The sequence below is a fragment of the Stenella coeruleoalba genome (genome assembly GCF_951394435.1).
Source record: "Stenella coeruleoalba genome assembly, chromosome: 8".
Taxonomy (NCBI): Eukaryota; Metazoa; Chordata; class Mammalia; order Artiodactyla; family Delphinidae; genus Stenella; species Stenella coeruleoalba.
The window spans coordinates 16,041,813-16,060,917 of record NC_137154.1 but is presented as its reverse complement, the minus strand read 5'-3'; the positions used below and the strand labels follow the sequence as shown (position 1 = coordinate 16,060,917).

The following is a 19,105-nucleotide window of genomic DNA, read 5'->3' as shown; positions in this document are numbered from 1 at the left end:
ACTTCCTTGCTTGCTTAGTTATGTGTGGGCTTCTTTACCTTGACTTTGGCCTTGTAACAGAAGTTGCAAAGATTGCAAAGTTAACTGTGCTGCTTACAGAGTTCCTGGATATTTTTCTTTAATCCATATCTGGACTTCAAATATTTATAATTACACTATTCAATTTTCTTTACAGTTTTGAAATAGAGCATTAGTATTTCCATGGGCTAGAAAGAGATCTGAAGATAGAAAGTTTTCTAGATACAGGAGAGTGAAAAGAGATGGAGTTTGCTGTATGTGACAGCATTTTCTTTATTTTATTTTTAAAATAATATTTATTTGTTTATTTGGCTGCGCTGAGTCTTAGTTGTGGCACGTGGGATCTTTTAGTTGCGGCATGCAGGATCTTTTAGTTGCGGCATGTGGGATCTAGTTACCTGACCAGGGATCGAACCCAGGCCCCCTGCTTTGGGAGTGTGGAGTCTTAGCCACTGGACCACCAGAGAAGTCCCCGACAGCATTTTCTTAAAATCATGAAGAATGTTACAATTTGGCAAAAACCTTTCCTTGAGGATTCTGTCATCTTAAACTGACTTTGTAAAGAATATTTTGTTTATGGATAGTGTTTTAACAGATATTTTGGTTGTTGCTGTTTCTCTTAGTAACACTGTAAATAAGACATTCATCCTTTATAATTCTGTAGATGGTTAAGACAAAGTTGAATGAACATAAACCCTCACCTTCAACTAGTTTTGGCTTAACTGTTAACAGATCTTTTATAGAATTGATTCCTAGACCGCTGGTGGGTGGAGAACCTTTTGAATAAAATAAAAATGGATTTGAACCTGCTATTATTTTTTTGTTTAGATACCATCCCTATTCAGATGGGCAAGAATCTGAATTAAATACAGTTTGCTTTGCTACTGTCCTTTGCCTACAGACTTTTCAGACAGGTTTCAGTGATCTTGTTCAAGCCATCCTGACCGAATTGTACCAGTAAAATCTTGAGACTCAGCCTGAAGTGACTGGCGTACTGCTAAATATAGAACTCTTATTGCTTTGAACTGCTAATTTTGTTAGTCTATTGAAAAAGTTACTATTACTACCATCAGGTTTATCAGGCCCAATTCCTTATAAGCTTGAGCAGAACGACCAGAATTTCATTATCTTTTTGCTGTTGAAACCTTTCCTTTCTGATGCTCTACAGTTTTATTAAACATTGCTGTCAGATTTCTGTTTATTATCCAATTATTACTCACAGTTTTTCCTGAACTGAATACTGAATGAAGGCATAGGATGGCTTTAAAGTACTGGTTAAGAGCCTAGCCTCTGAAGTCAAATTTCCTGAGTTTGAATCCTAGCCTTACGTTGCTCCATGATCTTGCGCAAGTTATTTAACCGCTGTGAACTTCAAGCCTTCCCGCGTATCCCAGATGAGGTCTGGGACAGGCTCCCATAGCACTCTGTACTTTGCAATGAAATAATTGTTTTAATCCTTTTTGTTTAGTGCCTTTCTCTTCCTACTGGATAGTTTGCTCCATGATGCCAGAAACTGCCTTTTTCTTTATGGTTTTTCTAGTTCCTGACACGTCTTGCACATAGATGAATGGTAAATTTTGTTGAATGATTAAATGAGCTCTCATTTAAGAGGTAAAGAAACTGAGATGTGTATCATGCGTGACTTACCTCAATTCATACATTTTCTGAAACAGTTATAAGTAGAACTCAAGTTTCCGGTCTCCTACATAATGGTACTTTCCACTCTTTCTATTACACTATGAAAATTGAAGATCTAGAGAGGGGTTAAGCAATACCTACAAATAATTGTGTTACAGAGGCAGAATACACACATACTTAAAGGGGCTAGGGAAGTTGAGAGGCAAATAAAAAGTCCTTTTGCCAGGGGTTGGGTATAGAAAGGCTTAATGAAGGAGGAAACATTTGAACTGTCCCTACAGGTAGATTTTGGACAGGTCACTCTAGACATAAACAGCATTTTATGTAATTGTATGTATCATCTTAGTCTTGATATCTTTAATCTCTTTTTTTTTTCAGTAAATCTCTAAAATGTATATTTTAGCCAGCTAATGATTTGTCTTATTTCAGTGAACAATGTGGGAATATCGTATGAGTATCCGGAATACTTTTTGGATGTTCCTGACTTGGACAGTGTAAGTCGTTCTTTATAGATTATGGTCACAAAAAGAATGCACGTAGATGTGTGTGAGACAATATGGTATAACGTTCAGGCTCTGAGCACTAGAGTCCAACTAACGGCTGAGGTTCACACCCTGGTCCTTCTACTCTACCTGAGTTACCTGGGGAATGACCCGACCATACTTAGTCTCCATCCTCCTGTCTGTAGAATAGGCAGCTTTACAGAGATGTTAGAAGGATTGAATGAGAAAATATTTATCACCTCATTTGTACAGGGCCAGCTTCAATAATAGCTCCAGTTTTTTATTATCACTTTTATTATATCAAAACAGCTCTGTTTAAGTATCAGGATTCTAAACATCAATTTAAAAACCATGAATGTGTTAATATCAATATAAAGCAATATGGTTGATTGAGATAAACTAGCTCTACCAAAATGAAAACTATATCCTTGATGCATGTATAATTCTTTAATAAAAACTAGAAAAGCATATCATTGAAGGAATATGTAAATTTAAAGAAATTATTGAAAATCTTAGATTCAATAATTTCTCCTTTCCATGTTAGCAGAGAGGAAACTGCATATTTATTTTAGGTTTAGTATGTCTTTTTGCTTGCACATTTCACTTGTACATATACCTTGAATTTTGTATATTAGTATGAATTGCTGCATTTGGTAGAAAAGTACTATAACACAGAGTAAAATAAAATCTGCCTCTTTGCCCCAACTCCTCTCATTTTCCAAGTTCTTTATTGTATCTGGGGAAACTTTCAATGCATCTCTGGATCACTTACATATGTATCTAATATGGTTACTTCCATGATCAAATCTATATAAAATTATCAATATTTCTTTTGCAGACCATCAAGAAACTGATAAATGTTAATGTTCTTTCTGTTTGCAAGGTAAGCATCTTCTTTATAAATATGTCATCTTCTTTTGTTTTTTTTCTATTTAAAAACACTGAATCAGTTTGTTCATTTCAGTCAGCTCTTGTTTTGATGTAAGTATATATTCCAGATGAAAGCGATCTATTTCCTCGTGTCTTCAGGAAATAGAACTAAATGCCAAACAGGTGTCTGTATAGTTTTACTTTTTAACAAATGAACATTTATTAAATGCTTCCTATACGCAAGCACTGTAATAGGCCCTGGGACTATACAAACTAACTTAGGCTGAAGATGGATTGTTTTACAAAGTTTTCATCTGCATATAATTCATCACTGATAAATTGTTTCCATCCCATATCCTCTGTGGTCTACTTAAGGTGATGAGCTAAAGGTTGTGGGAAAGCATCGTATGGGGAGTGTGGGACCATAGGGTAATGAGAGTGATTTTTATTAGCCACACATGAAAACTACTCTCATTTCTAGTTGCTAGGCATTCATTATAGCCGTGTCGCTCGTATATGCCAACAAAAGACACCACAGCTAATATATGATAAAAGGACGAATAGCTAGGAAGTATGAGCATCTGAACACCATTTCCCCCCTTTTTTTTTTGGTCACACTGTGCGACATGCAGGATCTTAGTTCCCTGACCGGGGATCAAACCCCTGCAGTGGAAGTATGGAGTCCTAACCACTGGATTGCCAGGGAATTCCCATTTCCCCTTCTATTTTAACAGTAACTACAATGAGATATCACACCTTGATTATACATACCAGACCAGAAGAAAATATTGCCTGAGGCAGAATTTCCATACGTAATGTTGGGTAGTTTAAATTTGAACATAGTGTTGGAAAAGCCTAATTATTTTCATTAACTCTTATATACTAATTTAAGAAAACCAAAAAACCATTTAGCTCCAAAGTATTAGAAGTGACCAGATAAATATAAATAAGAACGTAATTATTAATTTTTACTCAATGGCGTAGTCTTGATCCTTTTTTCTATTGTGATATTTAAAAGAAAAGCTCTCCTTGGGTCTTCATTTCCTGAGAAATCATAACCCTTACATGGTTGATTTCAAGTTAAAGGACCCTAAAATCTTAACCCTTGGTCGGCTTTTCCTATATGGCCGTGCTTCTCCCTGTGTAACATATATGTTGCTTTTAAAGTATGTAGTTAATTCAGTCTTTATAATTTCAGTCTTTAGCAATATGGTTGATTCAGGGAAACCAGCTCTACCAAAAAGAAAGCTGCATTGTGGATGCATGCACACTGTGTAGCATTTGGTAGCTTGCTACCTAAAGGCACCTCTAATGAATCATATTGTAATATGACAAATAATTTTATAAAACAAATAATCGCTGTATCTCTTCGTTGTTGTTATTAACCAAGATTTTTTCTCAAGTAGTTTGTGAGGCAGACTATCAATACAAACAGGTGCATCTGTGATTAGCTTTGGATCAAGTCCCACATGCAGAAAATTAATGCTTTTAAAATGTGGTTAAGGGGACTTCCCTGGTGGCGCAGTGGTTAAGAATCTGCCTGCCAATGCAGGGAACACAGGTTCGAGCCCTGGTCCGGGAAGATCCCACATGCCGCGGAGCAACTAAGCCCGTGTGCCACAACTACTGGGCCTGCACTCTAGAGCCCGCGAGCCACAACTACTGAGCCCGCGTGCCACAACTACTAAAGGCCGCGTGCCTAGAGCTCGTGCTCTGCAACAAGAGAAGCCACCGAAATGAGAAGCCCGCTCGCCGCAACTAGAGAAAGCCTGCGTCCAGCAACAAAAACCCAGTGCACCCAAAAAATAAAGAAATTAAAAAAAACAAAGCAAAACAAACAAAAAATGTGGTTAATGTGCATGTATCTGTATAGTTTTAAAGGTATTTCCCTTGGCATACTATGTAAATGTAATCGTTCTTCCATAATCTGTATGAGGTTTCAAGTTAATTAAATAACTCCATCATTTACTAGTTATATGGCCTTGAGTGAATTACTTACCGTCTGTGCTTCAGTTTTTCATCTATAAATTAAGGATGATAATTCTCTTTACCTCACAGAGTTGTTTTGGGAATTAAACAAGGTAATATGTGTAAACCTCTTTAGAATAGTGCCCAGATCATACTAAAGCCTCTAAAAAATGTTTCTATTACTTTGTTAAACTCAGAGGTGATAAAGATTTTTAGTAAACATGTGCAACTGTTACTTTTTTAGCAAGCAAATTATTATTATTTTTTTTGGCTGCATCGGGTCTTCGTTTTGGCATGTGGGATCTTTTTGTAGCGGCGCGTGGGCTCTTTGTTGCAGCACGCAGGCTTCTCTCTAGCTGTGGCTCACGGGTTCCAGAGCGCACGGGTTCTGTAGTTTGCAGCCTGCCAGCTCTCTCGTTGTGGCACTCAGGCTTAGTTGCCCCGCGGCACGTGGGATCTTAGTTCCCAGACCAGAGATCGAACACACATCCGCTGCATTGGAAGGCAGATTCTTTACCACTGGACCACCAGAGAAGTCCCATAGCAAGCAAATTTTTTGATCAAAATTAATATCACTTCTAGTCTATAGTTTGTTTTATGGTTTTGCCTTTTGAAATGACTGGTTTGTACTATTGTTTTGATAATCTTTTCTAATACATTTGACCAAATGCTTAAAAATAATGAGAGTTAGAAAATAATGAGTATTTTATTATGTACATGTGTTTCATAATATATTGTAATGAGTTAATCATGAAAAATATTTTCCAGTGTTTAAATCATTTTATAGAATTGTGGGGTTTTAAAAAAAGTCTTTATTGGAGTATAATTGCTTTACAATGTTGTGTTAGTTTCTGCTGTACAACAAAGTGAATCAGCTGTATGTATACCTATATCCCCATATCCCCTCCCTCTTGAGCCTCCCTCCCACCCTCCCTATGCCACCCCTCTAGGTGGTCACAAAGCACTGAGCTGATCTCCCTGTGCCATGCAGCTGCTTCCCACTAGCTATCTATTTTACATTTAGTTGTGTATATATGTCAGTGCTACTCTATCACTTTGTGCCAGCTTCCCCTTCCCCTGCTGTGTCCTCAAGTCTGTTCTCTACATCTGTGTCTTTATTCCTGGCCTGCCACTAGGTTCATCAGTACCATTTTTTTAGATTCCATATATGTGCGTTAGCATCCGGTATTTGTTTTTCTCTTTCTGAACTTACTTCACTGTGTATGTCAGACTCTAGGTCCATCCTATAGCATTGTTAATGCTAGCTCCAAATTAGTCTCCTGATAATTTTAATTCCTCTATCAGATCAACTGTGCAAAGTTTTTACTCTAGATACATTAGTATCTTCACCTGAGATCTCCTGCTTGTCAGTACTTCTGTGTTTGTATACCCTTACACTCTAAAACCCTGGCTTCCTCTGTCTCCCAAAACATGCATTTTGGGCTGGCAGTCTACAGAATAGTAGTGATAAAAGGCCAAGGTCCTGACCTTGATCTGTGAGAACCAGTCAGCTTGCTGTGCTCTGCAGTCACACACCACATCCTTCAAGCAGCATCTGAGCACAGATCAGCGTGTGCTGGTGGTGGTCACCTCATGGCCCTGCTTAAAGATGAGTAGTACAGTGGCGGGAGATGTGGATGAAGCACCGCCAGTCCCACAGCACTGGAGAGGATCTTTCAGTTTTCTTTAAAGTAACGATGAAATAATAATGATGCGCCAGTCCTAGTATCTTGACAAATTATAAAATGCTTCTCCCACCTCTTTATTCTTCCTCTTCCACTTTCTTTTTTTCCCATGGGCATGGATACTTTTTCCCACGAAATGAGTCAGAGACAAATGCCAACTTATTAAACATCTTGCCCTATCATATTGTGAGCCATACTGATGGGAAGTATCACCAACAGAAGGGCTGGATATATGCTTAAAATTTTTATACGTGAACCTCTTTTTGCAAGTCATATCCCATTTACAAAGCGCTAAGGGAGTTTGCTATTTAAAACACTTTTTCGTTAAGCCAAATAATCATCCTTTAATTTATCTTTCATGTAAATATGCATTTTCCTGTCCCTTTGTGATAGGTATTTCTAGTGGAAAAACAATTCAGAATTCTTGATTTATTCATCATGGAATTAGTAACATCTGGAGGACAGCCAATTAGTCTTCACTGTACTATAGGCAGGATCCGGGTCTTTACCATCTCTGTAACACAGTGGACTAGTGATCGTTCAGGTGTGGATATGGTTTGATCAAACAGCAGGAGGTGAGTGGTGTGCAGTGGCCAGAAAAGTAAATTAGGACATGATTGTGCAGGTCCTTGAGTGCTGTGCTCAAGAGGGCAGAGAGCCTTAAAGTAGAAACGAGGTGTGATCTGGTGTACATTTTAGAAAGACAGTTCTAGTGGCAGCGTGGCCTGACAATGCGTATTTTATGGTATGTGTGTTGATCTTGTACTGAGAAGGGGCATTCACCTTGATGGAGTTCTGTGTCTATCACTCCCAGGTTTAGTGTTCTTTCGTGCTGCTGTGATTTGCCCTATAGTATATTTTGATGAATTGTGCCTGTTGTCCTTTAGTTGACTGTGTTATGTTGCAGGGCCAGGGCTACATTTTCAGTATCAGTGGCTGTTTGGAGCCCTGGGGTAACTTAAAAGAAGATGAAAATTAGTCTGGCTCTAGAATCTTACAAGGTTTTCTGGTGGCTGGATATGTGGGGAACCAGGGCATGGATGTCTGCAGCCTAATGCCTTAATACATGTATCAAAAAAGGCTTATATGAGAAAGAGAACAACCTCTTCTCACCATCAATATTGGTCCAAGTTTTTTCTCCTCACCAAACCACATGATAGGGGCTGACCATCTGAGAAGTGTGCCAGGAAAGATTGGAAAAGTCAGCTTGCCCTTGTGACCTTGGGTTTGTGCCCCTAATTTGGAGATATTTCCTGGGTAGGGCCCAGCATCCGGTTGGAAGCCTGTGCTGCCTCATGAGTACTGACTGACCTGGCTTGACCTTCCTTCAGGCCCCGGATTAGTGCTTGGTCCATGTGTTCCCATCCTGTATCAATAGGTCAGATGATAAAAATCGTATCAGTCCCCCATTCCAATAGAGGAATGACAGAAGTGAAATATCCTGACCGAGGGAATTACAGGTCATCAGCAGATGAAGTGGCGATGAGTGGTCCCCAGAATATTGAGGAAGAAATATTAACAAGAAGAGTTGTGACTGTAGACCCCTGATGTTCAATTAAAGAGTCCAGATTAGCTCTCCCAGGCCTTTGTCTCCCCAGTTCCATCTGATTATTTCACTTTTCATCTTATCCAATAATTTAGGATTATTCCTTTCTTCTCTCTCAGTGACTGCTTAACTGGGCTTTCCCTTTACCAGGTTAGTTGAGGTAACCCAAGGGGTATTTAGAAGCCTTGTTGCTTGCTTTACAGTTTTGCTCTCAATACCTTCAGGGGTAAATTTAGTCTTGTTCTTATTCCCTGCAGAGCAGGAACGTGCCAAGGTGAGGAGAGCAGTGGTGTGGAGATTCTACATAGGTGACTGATATGGCAGGTAGATCAGCCTTCAATTGGAAGAAAGGTCCTCCTAGCCAGGGCTTTTTTCCTTGTGATTTCAGATGTTCTGTGACTAAAATCTAAGGTAAGGCTTATTTCGCCTCAGGAACAATGACCTTCAGACCAGAAGTGATGGAGTTTAGAGATAATTTTTTTAATTAATTAATTTATTTATTTATTTTTGGCTGTGTTGGGTCTTCGTTTCTGTGCGAGGGCTTTCTCTAGTTGCAGCAAGCGGGGGCCACTCTTCTTCGCGGTGCGCGGGCCTCTTATTGTCGCGGGCTCTCTTGTTACGGAGCACAAGCTCCAGACGCGCAGGCTCAGTAGTTGTGGCTCACGGGCCTAGTTGCTCCGCGGCACGTGGGATCCTCCCATACCAGGGCTCGAACCCGTGTCCCCTGCATTGGCAGGCAGACTCTCAACCACTGCGCCACCAGGGAAGCCCGGAGTTTAGAGATAATTAACCCTTCAGTTATTGAGCTACACCCTTCTACAGTAGTTTCAGTTTTATGCCTGGAAGGGGTTTCCATCTCAGAATATGGAGAGTTTGCAAATGAAATTGTTGTATTGCTATTGGTTATTATTAGAGAAATCATGGAAAATGGGGAATGTGCCACAACTCCAGAGACAGGTATATAGAAGTCCACTTTCAAACAGGTAGCACACTGAGCACCAATCCAAAGACAAGTTCTGAAGCAGATCTTCTTTGCATTGTTTGTTTCTGTTTTGAGATCACTTGTTTTAACATCTGCCACATTCGGTGTTGCCTTCCTTCTCTAGGCCTGACTTTCTTTGATTCCTTTAATGACAGACAGTTTGAGGACCTCAAGGCCCCATAGACTCTACACTCCTTTTCAAATGAACATGGCCCAAACCATATTACCTGCACTTCCCACGGTTTACCTAAGTCTTCTGAAGGTACTGGGCCCTGAAGCTGCAACTGGGCTTGGTGAATACAGCGTACGATAGGGAGTGGCCCTTCCTACACATGGATCCCTTAGGAGATTTCCAGACCATCATTCTGACAAATAGAGGGGATGTCCCAACCTTCTTTATTACCTTTCTTAGAACAGAGAAGGAGGTGGGTGGAGGTGTGACCCAAGGAAAAATTTATTAACAATTTCCACTTACAGTGGAGTACCACTGAGTTTTGTTTGTTTTAGTTGGGAATGGGGAGGAGGAGTATTAAGCAGGGGATCAGAATTTAGTTCTTCCTTCATCAGATAATCAGCCAAAGTGGAAACTTGAAACCATGTCTCATTAGGAGTGGTTGAAAGAACTAGAGATGTTTAGCATGGAGAAGGGACGCGTGACGTCACACGCAGGCACATGCGTGCACACACACATCTAATCAAGGCTAGTTAGCTCAGCCTCCTAAGTATTTTGCAGATCAACTCACTTTTTATCCCCAGTGATAAAAGGTGAGTTCCCTTCTGATTCTAGGCCAGAGGTTGCAAATCAGTTGTCTGTGGGCTGGATGTGCCTACCAACATATTTTGGTTGGCTCCAGCTGTGTTTTCATATTGGGACATTTCACACCCAAATTTCTAGCTTCTCTTGGGAAAAATCTAAGACTAGGGTAACAGACCTGAACTGCTGCATGGCAACAAGTGATTAGAGCTGAGTAACAGCTGAGCATGCTGAGTAATTAGGCCTGCACTCTCCAGGTTACCACAGTCCCCACTAGTCTGACTTATGCACTCATTTATGTTACCCACCTGGACCTTTTAGACATTGGAGTTCCTGTTCCCCTGTTCAGTAACTCCAAGTATTCAGTCTACTCAAACTGAATCATTGCTTGCTTGGTTGAGTTGAAGAATTTGAATGGCTTTGACTAGATCAATCTCTTCCATCCCTATGATTATCTGAAATCAAATCACTTGGAGTGTGAGGCCCTTTGCATGCTTTTGAAAAGTCAGTTTTTTTCTCATAATACCACTATGTATTCATTGTACGTCACTTAGCCATAATGCTATGCCCTGCCCATGGGATAGACAATAAATGTTTGGATGGATGGACAGATGGATGAAAAAACACAGAAGCGCTTGTTTACTTTTTCTTACATGGATTTGCCACTGGCATGTGACCAGTAGGGGGAGCCCTGTATTAATTTGGAAATCCATCAGAAGAATCTCTGTTCAGCAGTCTAGTTCTATTTAATTTAGGGATTATGCTAAGAATTTATCCCCCCGACTCTGCCCCAAGAATTCAAGTTAACAACAGTAGGAAATTTATAAACTGCAGGAAGGAGAGTATGACCCTCATCATTGCCCCCACGCAGGGCTTTTCAGAACGAAGACATTCCAAGTTAATATCTAGAGTCTTTTAATCCACTTGAAAGCAGCTATCATTAAGCTCTTAAAAATTTCCAAATTTGGGGGCACATTTAGCCCTTAGAGTCTCATAGGAATGGGCTGCTTCAGGCACAACCACAAAATGATGGGTTTGCCAAACTACATGACAACCACTCTTTCCATAATTTTCATCTTAAAAAATGAGGGAGTAGTTGGAGATTGGTTTTAAGGTCCTTTCCAGCTCCAAGTAAAGCTAGTTTATAGGAGAAATGCCTTATAAATGGGTGAAAATGTAAAAATCTCTTTGCGAACTTTAGGAATTATTTTCTCCTACCTAAATCTGTCACTTTTGGAGAAGTCAGCTTATTTGGGGAAAACGTAAGTAATAGAAACTCTTAGCATACTATAAAATGCTAAACTTAGAAAAACAGTATGTGATGGCATGTTTGTTCTTTTTGTTTAGAGTTTATAAATTCTGGCTTTAGTTTCATTATAATTAATTGGCATTCAGTTCTCTGTTCTGGAAAGTTCTTTTTCTTTTGTTAATTATTTTAACAAAATCAAACCACAATTTATTATAAAAGGAAAAGTTTTTTATGGCGTGGGGCTGAATTTCAGGTTAAGTAATATGGGGTGAGGGGAAATGGCAAGGAGGGCTCATAACTTCCACAAAGACCTAAACATTAATAGAGAAGAAAACCAAACAATGCTCAGAGATCTCAAAGCACTCTAAAAACTTTATCTCATTAAGCTTTTCACCCCCTGTGCAGTAAGTATTCTGTTAGCCATACAGGTGAGATTCTAAGAATTTCAATTAAGTTGTATTCTTGGTACCACAGAGCTCAAATTATACAGTTTGTCAAAGGAAATGTGTGCTGTGTCATTCTAGTGTGACTTCAGTGGAGTTACCACCTCATTTCTCCAAAACAGGCATAGTGTAACATCGTTGTTACTTTACGTAATTCTTTTCGCTATTATACTGTGATTTTAAAATTACTGCTAATGATTCCAGTTGAAAATTTGCTTAAGGCATTTGCATCTGTTTCCTTCTAATTTGTGTGGGTTCATTTTTCATTTGCTTGAATTCAGATCCTGTTTGCTCCAAGCAGGTTTCTCTGGGGTAGAGGGCAGGGCAGAAGTGGACAAAATGGCTATTTGTGGTGTCCTAATTATTTGTACTAATAGCCTGGATTCCTGGGGCTTTGCCCAGATTCTACAGCAAGTTGTTACACTTCCTATTTATATATAATGGTGATACAGGTGTCAATATTTGTTTTCTTATTTTACTAAAGTATCTTGAATTTTAATCTTTTCACTTGGGTTTTTAGTTATCTTTTTGAGCACTATACAGTAGTGTTTTTTCCATACTGTTCTCTCCAAAATATGACCAAACATCACAGGTTACATGATATTAAAAAAAAAAATGTATTCCTCATAAAATTTTACTTTTTTTGTAATAATTATCAAAGTTTAGATTATACTTACATTGTTTTGGTCAATTGTACACCTATAATATTTGAAAAAAATAAATCTTAAATAAAATTAATCTTAAAAATAATTTACTTGTAAAAAGAAATTATTTGCTTGTGAAATAATTGCATAATTTGCTTGTGTTATCAGTTTTCATACCAAACTAAAAAGTGGGAAACTCGGATTGGCTTTTGAGTATAAAATAAGGTTCCTTCTACAAACTCTTGATTACTGATGCCAAAGAAATGAAAAGAAAAAAAGTTTATTCATGTTAATTTCTTTTAGAAATGACACTGATTGTGGGTGCTCTTCTAATTACAAAAGCAATGCAAGCAGTTGCCAAAAATATGATAAATATTCCAGAATACACGATGGATACATTTTAGTATAACGTCTTCAAGGATTTTCTAGGCCAGCCAATGCATTTTTAAAAAACTTTTATTTATTTTTTTTATACAGCAGGTTCTTATTAGTTATCCATTTTATACATATTAGTGTATATAGGTCAATCCCAATCTCCCAATTCATCAAGCCAGTGCATTTTTGAGTCAGGTTATCTCAACTGAATGATCTAATAATACTGATTTTGATTTTGTATGAAGTAACTCAGCCTCTTATTTATTACCCAGCCAGGATATGCGTAGTTGTGGCAATAAATACCAGTAGATATTTCACTCTTGAGTAGAATATGTGGTGTCCCTAAGAGGAATTGTAAATTGAGCTATTGTTAGTGAAGACTCATTTATCTTTGTATATGTGTATACTCTATGGCCAGCTTGCATACAAAGTGTTGTGATATCTTGGTATGAGATAACATATAGTGACCTTTCTCCCTTTGATTTTAGACATCTAGGACTTTTTTGTGGTAAGGATTGTTGAAACCGTCACTAAAAAGTATATATAGAGAGGAAACATTTGTTTTTTTTTTTCTGCAAGAATTTAAAGCTCCCATTGTTGTAGAGGTACTATTACAGGACTTTTATCTACTTTTTAAGAAAGAATTAAATTTAAATTGTTTGTTGTATACTTTTGGAAACAGCCTCAACATAGAAGAAAACAAGTAAAGAAGTCATGTTTACTACTAGTTTTCTAATATTCTCAACCACTGAACTTACAAGTTATGGTAACCTTATTTTAGCGGTATCTTAAGAGGAACAAACATTTTCCTAGTACAGCAAGTATCACCTGCAGGTGGCCTAAAATAAGCATATTGAGTTAACTCCAGAAACAGCCTATAGGCTGTGAGGTGGAGTTCAGATAGATAGTGAGATTTCACAGAAACACTTGGTGTATGGTATAAATAACCAGATATCAAGATACCAATTGATGCATATAAAGTAAAATGAGAATACTAATAGCTTAATTTAAATATCCTTTGTAAAACTTGATGTTAAAGAGAATTTAGGGGCTTCCCTGGTGGCGCAGTGGTTGAGAGTCCGCTTGCCGATGCAGGAGACACGGGTTCGTGCCCCGGTCCGGGAAGATCCCACATGCCACGGAGCGGCTGGGCCTGTGAGCCATGGCCACTGAGCCTGCACGTCCGGAGCGTGTGCTCCGCAAGGGGAGAGGCCACAACAGTGAGAGGCCCACGTACCGCAAAAAAAAAAGAATTTAATTTGATGTTAATGTAGTGAAGCCTCTCTACTTAAACACAGAATACTGAGTTACTTGTATACACATAGCCAGATAAAGAAGGCTTGAAATTGAATTTATTATGACGTGTATTCTGAGTAGAAGGAAAGATAATTTAAGTATAAATAAAGGCATTAATCAATTTTATAAAAGCCGGCAGATTTCAGGTTAACTCTTCTTAGACTTTTCAGTGTTGTTATATTTGATAGATCCGAGAAGATGGTCTATTTTATGGCAAGGAGAAATTATGTAGAGTCAGAACTTAAGAGGAGAAACCAATGAACAGTGCAAAAGAATATAGCTTTTTCATGAGTGGATTTCTGTTTTTGCTGATGAATCATTTGGTCATTGAGCATTCCAACAAGTATTTCTGGCCCTTTAATAGCCAGGTACTGAAAACACTGCTTCTTCCTTTGGGTTAAGTTCTTAAAACTTCTTGAGTTTTAATTCACCTGTATAAAGAATATATTTTAGTGCTCGCTTCAGCAGCACATATACTAGAATTGGAATGATACAGAGAAGATCAGCATGGCCCTGTACAAGGATGACATGCAGATTTGTGAGGTGTTCCATATATATATTTATTGGTTTTTTTTTTGCGGTATCATGTTGTATACCTTAAACTAATAAAAAGTTATGTCAATTATATCTCAGTGAGATGGGGAGAAAAAAGACTATATTTTGAAGATGTCCACACGTTGATGACCATCAAGGCTGATTTATTGTTTAGCATGCTGTTGATATAATTTTGTAAGTCAGATTATATCTTATGGGGTTTTATTTCGTCTCTGATCATTTCCTGTATAATCTTTGCCATTCAGAAAGGAGACATTTAATATATGACATGCACAGTGTAAGGAAAAAATAGCTCCCAGTGTGTGCATTTGTATTCCCTTAATATCCCAGCTTAAGGTGATATTTCTTATTGGACTGTATGTATGTGTACATAATATGTAATGTGTAAATGTATATCTTGGGGAAAAACCTGAGTTGAACTTTAAAACTCTGCACGACTGCTTATTAAATATTCAAATGGTACTGAGATCCCTGGTCAGAATGAAGGAGTCCATCAGCAGATCTTGTAGACTTTCCTGGTAGTTCTCCAGATTGATCAGTGTCTACAAATCCCATCCCTTCTCTCCTTTTGTGTAGGAAAGCTGAACAGTTAGTGGCTACCCCTGTCAACTCTACTTATCTACTTTGCACTTAACAAGTCTCATTTCCTTACTGCAAATGCGCTTGTGCATGCGCACACGCATACACACGCACAAGCACACATACACGCACAAGCACACACACACACACACGCCTACCCCTAGATGAGAACATTTTTATTATCAGTCTTCTCCTTCCTCATCCTGTTTCTAGTGATCTCCGGACTTCGGGGAATTGCATAATAGCTTCTTTTCACAAAATGCTTGGGGACCTCTTTATAATACATTAGCTAAGCATTATGGTCCCCTGATGAAATGTACTAAATAAAAAAATGTTTTCAGATACGGCTAAGAATGCATATAATCTATCCTTACAAAGAAAATCCTCCACAACTGTTACCATGCCTGATGTACATCTGCTTGTAATACTAGCATGGGAAGCTGTCTGTGACGTAGTATGATATGCACATTGCATGACGTATATAATAGGATGCACATATTTTTACTTCTCTGTATATTTCATCCATTCGACAAAAACTTTTTTTATATGCGTTAATTCTATAGCATATTGTAATTTCCTGCAGCTGTTTGCATTCTATTCCCTTGATTAGAATTTTTTTTCCGCCTATTGAACTCTTATTTATTCTTTCAGAACTTAACTGAACCGTAATCTGTGAAGCTCTACCTGTTTCCCTAGTCCCTCTCCTAAGTGTTGGTGCCCTCTGTCCTTACTCCTATTGTCCCACTCATAGCATTGTCATGTAATGATTTATTTATATAAATATCTGTTCTCTTGCTCAGTCGTGAGCTCCCATCACCCAACCCTGATTCAAGTAACTAACATGTCTTCTACTGAATGGAAGAATGCCTGTTTATTACTTTGCATTGCTCCAGGCCATGAGTTGATATGCATAGAGCATTTTGAGAGCTCTTTTATTTCCTGTGTCTGATAAAGTAACATCAAATGTATTTTGTGATTCCAGTTCTTCAATTCTTATCCATATGCTTATTGAGATTTTTTTAAAAAACTTTATCGAGGGATAGTTTATATACTCTAAAATTCATCCATTTTAAGTGTACAGTTGAATGGTTTTTAGTAAATTTACACAATCTTGCAATCATCATAGCACTCTAATTTTAGAACAATTCTTTTACCCTAAGAAGGTCCCAGTTGAGGCACTTCAAAATATTGCTGGAACCGTCCAGAAATTTCTGTGTGGTGAGTTGAATTGGATGACCTCAAAATGTGTCACTGTTTTTGGCTCTAAACTGTGTTGGGCACAACATACTTAAGGGAGGCCTAGATACTTAGTGGTGCTGTGTCCTGAAAGAAGAGTGCACGCTGGCAATAAGGGACATAATTTCCTTTCAGGGGCTTACTCCGTGGTGCACTCTGTGCTAGGTCCGTTATGTACATCACCTTATATGAAATTCAGAATATAATAAGCTGTGATGTAGATGCCTTCTTCATTTAATACATAACGACTGCAGAGGAGGATAAGAAGCAAACGAGGTCACGTGGCTAGGAAGTGGAAGGGCTAGGATTAGCTCTTTGGCCTGACTACATACCACATTGCCTTAAACATTCAGCAGCTATTGCTACATGTGGAGTGATTCCTATACTCCTATAAAAACATAAATCTTAGGAAACATGTAAGCCGATTTGAAGAGTTGTTATTTAATCTGAAAAGAGAAGAGCTGACTGTGTTGAAAGGATAAACTTTGAACTCAGCTTTTTCTTTGACTTGGTTCCATACAGTTTTGGGGGTTTCCTTTTTTTTTTTTTTGGCTGCGTTGGGTCTTCGTTGCTGTGCGCAGGCTTTCTCTAGTTGCAGTGCGCAGGCTTCTCATTGCGGTGGCTTCTCTTGCTGCAGAGCACGGGCTCTAGGTGCGTGGGCTTCAGTAGTTGTGGCTCGCAGGCTCAGTAGTTGTGGCGCAGAGGTTTAGTTGCTCCGTGGTGTGCGGGATCTTCCTGGACCAGGGCTTGAACCTGTGTCCCCTGAATTGGCAGGTGGATTCTTAACCACTGTGCCACCAGGGAAGCCCAGTTCCATACCGTTTGGTCTGAGGGTGAGTGGGCACATTCTGACTTGAGTCAAGCAGACCTAGAAGAGCGAAGAAATAGGGTCATGTTTTAACAAACTATAAAATATTGAAGCCATTTGGGCTGTCAGCAGAATTTCTGATTGAGTTTGCTTTGGGGATTGTTTCTCTTTTAAGTCATAAAATGTTAACACTGGTTGGTCTTTAACAACTCACAAGGTCAGTTATGTCAGTTAGAATATTGGTTTGGCTGCTGTGGCAGAGGTTTAGTAATGGCTTAAATAAAATAGCAATTTATTTCTCTGTCAGATAAAAGGCTAGGTGGGTAAGCAATGTTTGGCATAAGAGCTCCACAATCATTAGAGATCCTGCCTCTTTTTATCTCACTGCTCTGCCACCATTAGCACATGGCTTTCACCTTGGGGTCTAGGATGGCTGCTTTAGCTCCTTCCATCACATCTACTTTCTAGCCATCAAGAGGAGGAACAGGCACAGAGGAGGACCTGTATTTTTTTCCTCCTGTAAGGGCCTGACCAAGAAATTGCATGTATTACTTGTCATCTTATCAGATAGAACATAGTTATAGGGCCACATGCCCTGTGAGAGAGAATACAGAAAATACAGTTTTTATGGCCGGCATATCCAACTGAAAATTCAGCTGTTATATTAAGGAAAGAATGAATGTTGAGAGACACTTGGCATTCTTTGCCCCATCCTTCTATGAAGATGAGTTTAATATGAGAAGCATAGAGGGACTTCCCTGGCGGTCCAATGCTTAAAACTTTGCGCTTCCACTGCAGGGGGCACGGGTTCCATCCCTGGTTGGGGACCTAAGATCCCGCATGCAGTGTGGCGCAGGCAAAAACATACAAAAGAAACCCAAAAAACGCAAGCGCAGACTTATATGTAAGAAGGAGGGAGATAGGGGACGCTTCAGGCCAAACTCTTTCTTAGGGTCTCTCCTTTTTTAATCTGGAATATTTGACCAAATCTAGATACTTCTGTTGAAGTGATTCCCCTAGGCTTTGAAGACACCACTTTGTCTGTTTAGAAGTTGGCGGTGTGTTAGTCTACCTTTTATGACGCAGTGTCAGTTTGAATTCGTGTTCTTCCTGGAGAAGTGTACGCAATGGCCCCACGGTTGATATCTGGGTTGGGAGTACTCCAGAGCACATTCTACGCTGGTCAAGTCTGGATGCATTTTCTTTCTTCAAAATGTTTCTAGGAAAAAAATTCTCTGCTCGTCAGAATGCTGCTTTAATTAAGACATTATTCAAGATAGAAAGCTTAAAATTCCTATGGTTGGCATGCATGCAAACTTTTCTGTAACAAAACAGCATTTGTTTCTTAGAGAACTGATGATATTCTGGAGTCCAGAGTTCATACTCCAACCTCAGTACTTAACTATGACGTGGCCTTGACTAAGCCAGTGGATGTCTTAACTTTTCTTAGTTAATAATATCTTAAAACAGAGTTTAGAAGTACTTTCTCTCGTCATAGTATATGTATGTAGTCAACAACTATGAAGTCCTTTAAGAATGTGGGTGTCCATGGAATTTTCTGGCAGTCCAGTGGTTAAGACTGCATGCTTCCACTGCAGGGGGTGTGGGTTCTATCCCTAGTCTGGGAACTAAGATCCTGCATGCCTTACAGTACGGCCAAAAATAAAAATAAAAAAATTAAAATGCTGGTGTCCTTGTTTTCATTGTTGGTTATTTGAGATGACAGATAACTTCAACTTCCTTTAAGGATGCGTTTTACTCACAGTTAGCTTGAGCAACAAGAGAAGTAAATGTGAAGATAGACCTGATACTTGCCAACATGTCACTTTATGGCATTCTTCTAGAGGCATTTTTGATAGGAAAAGGTTATTTTATCTCTTGAGATTAAAAAGCTTGAGTAAGTTTGGTAGGCAGGATATTTCTTGTGATAACATATGTCCTTTTCTGAGAATGTAT

At 38.8% G+C, this 19,105-nt stretch overlaps 1 protein-coding gene across 1 annotated transcript in view; it reads left to right on the top strand.

Moving 5' to 3' along the window:
- HSD17B12 (hydroxysteroid 17-beta dehydrogenase 12) overlaps positions 1 to 19,105 on the top strand; it is a 164,446-nt gene that overhangs the window by 119,626 nt on the left and 25,715 nt on the right. The window contains exons 5-6 of the mRNA XM_079930682.1: positions 2,086 to 2,150; positions 2,998 to 3,042. Of these exons, the coding sequence (XP_079786808.1) occupies positions 2,086 to 2,150; positions 2,998 to 3,042 (110 nt within the window). The remainder of the gene's footprint in view (positions 1 to 2,085; positions 2,151 to 2,997; positions 3,043 to 19,105) is intronic.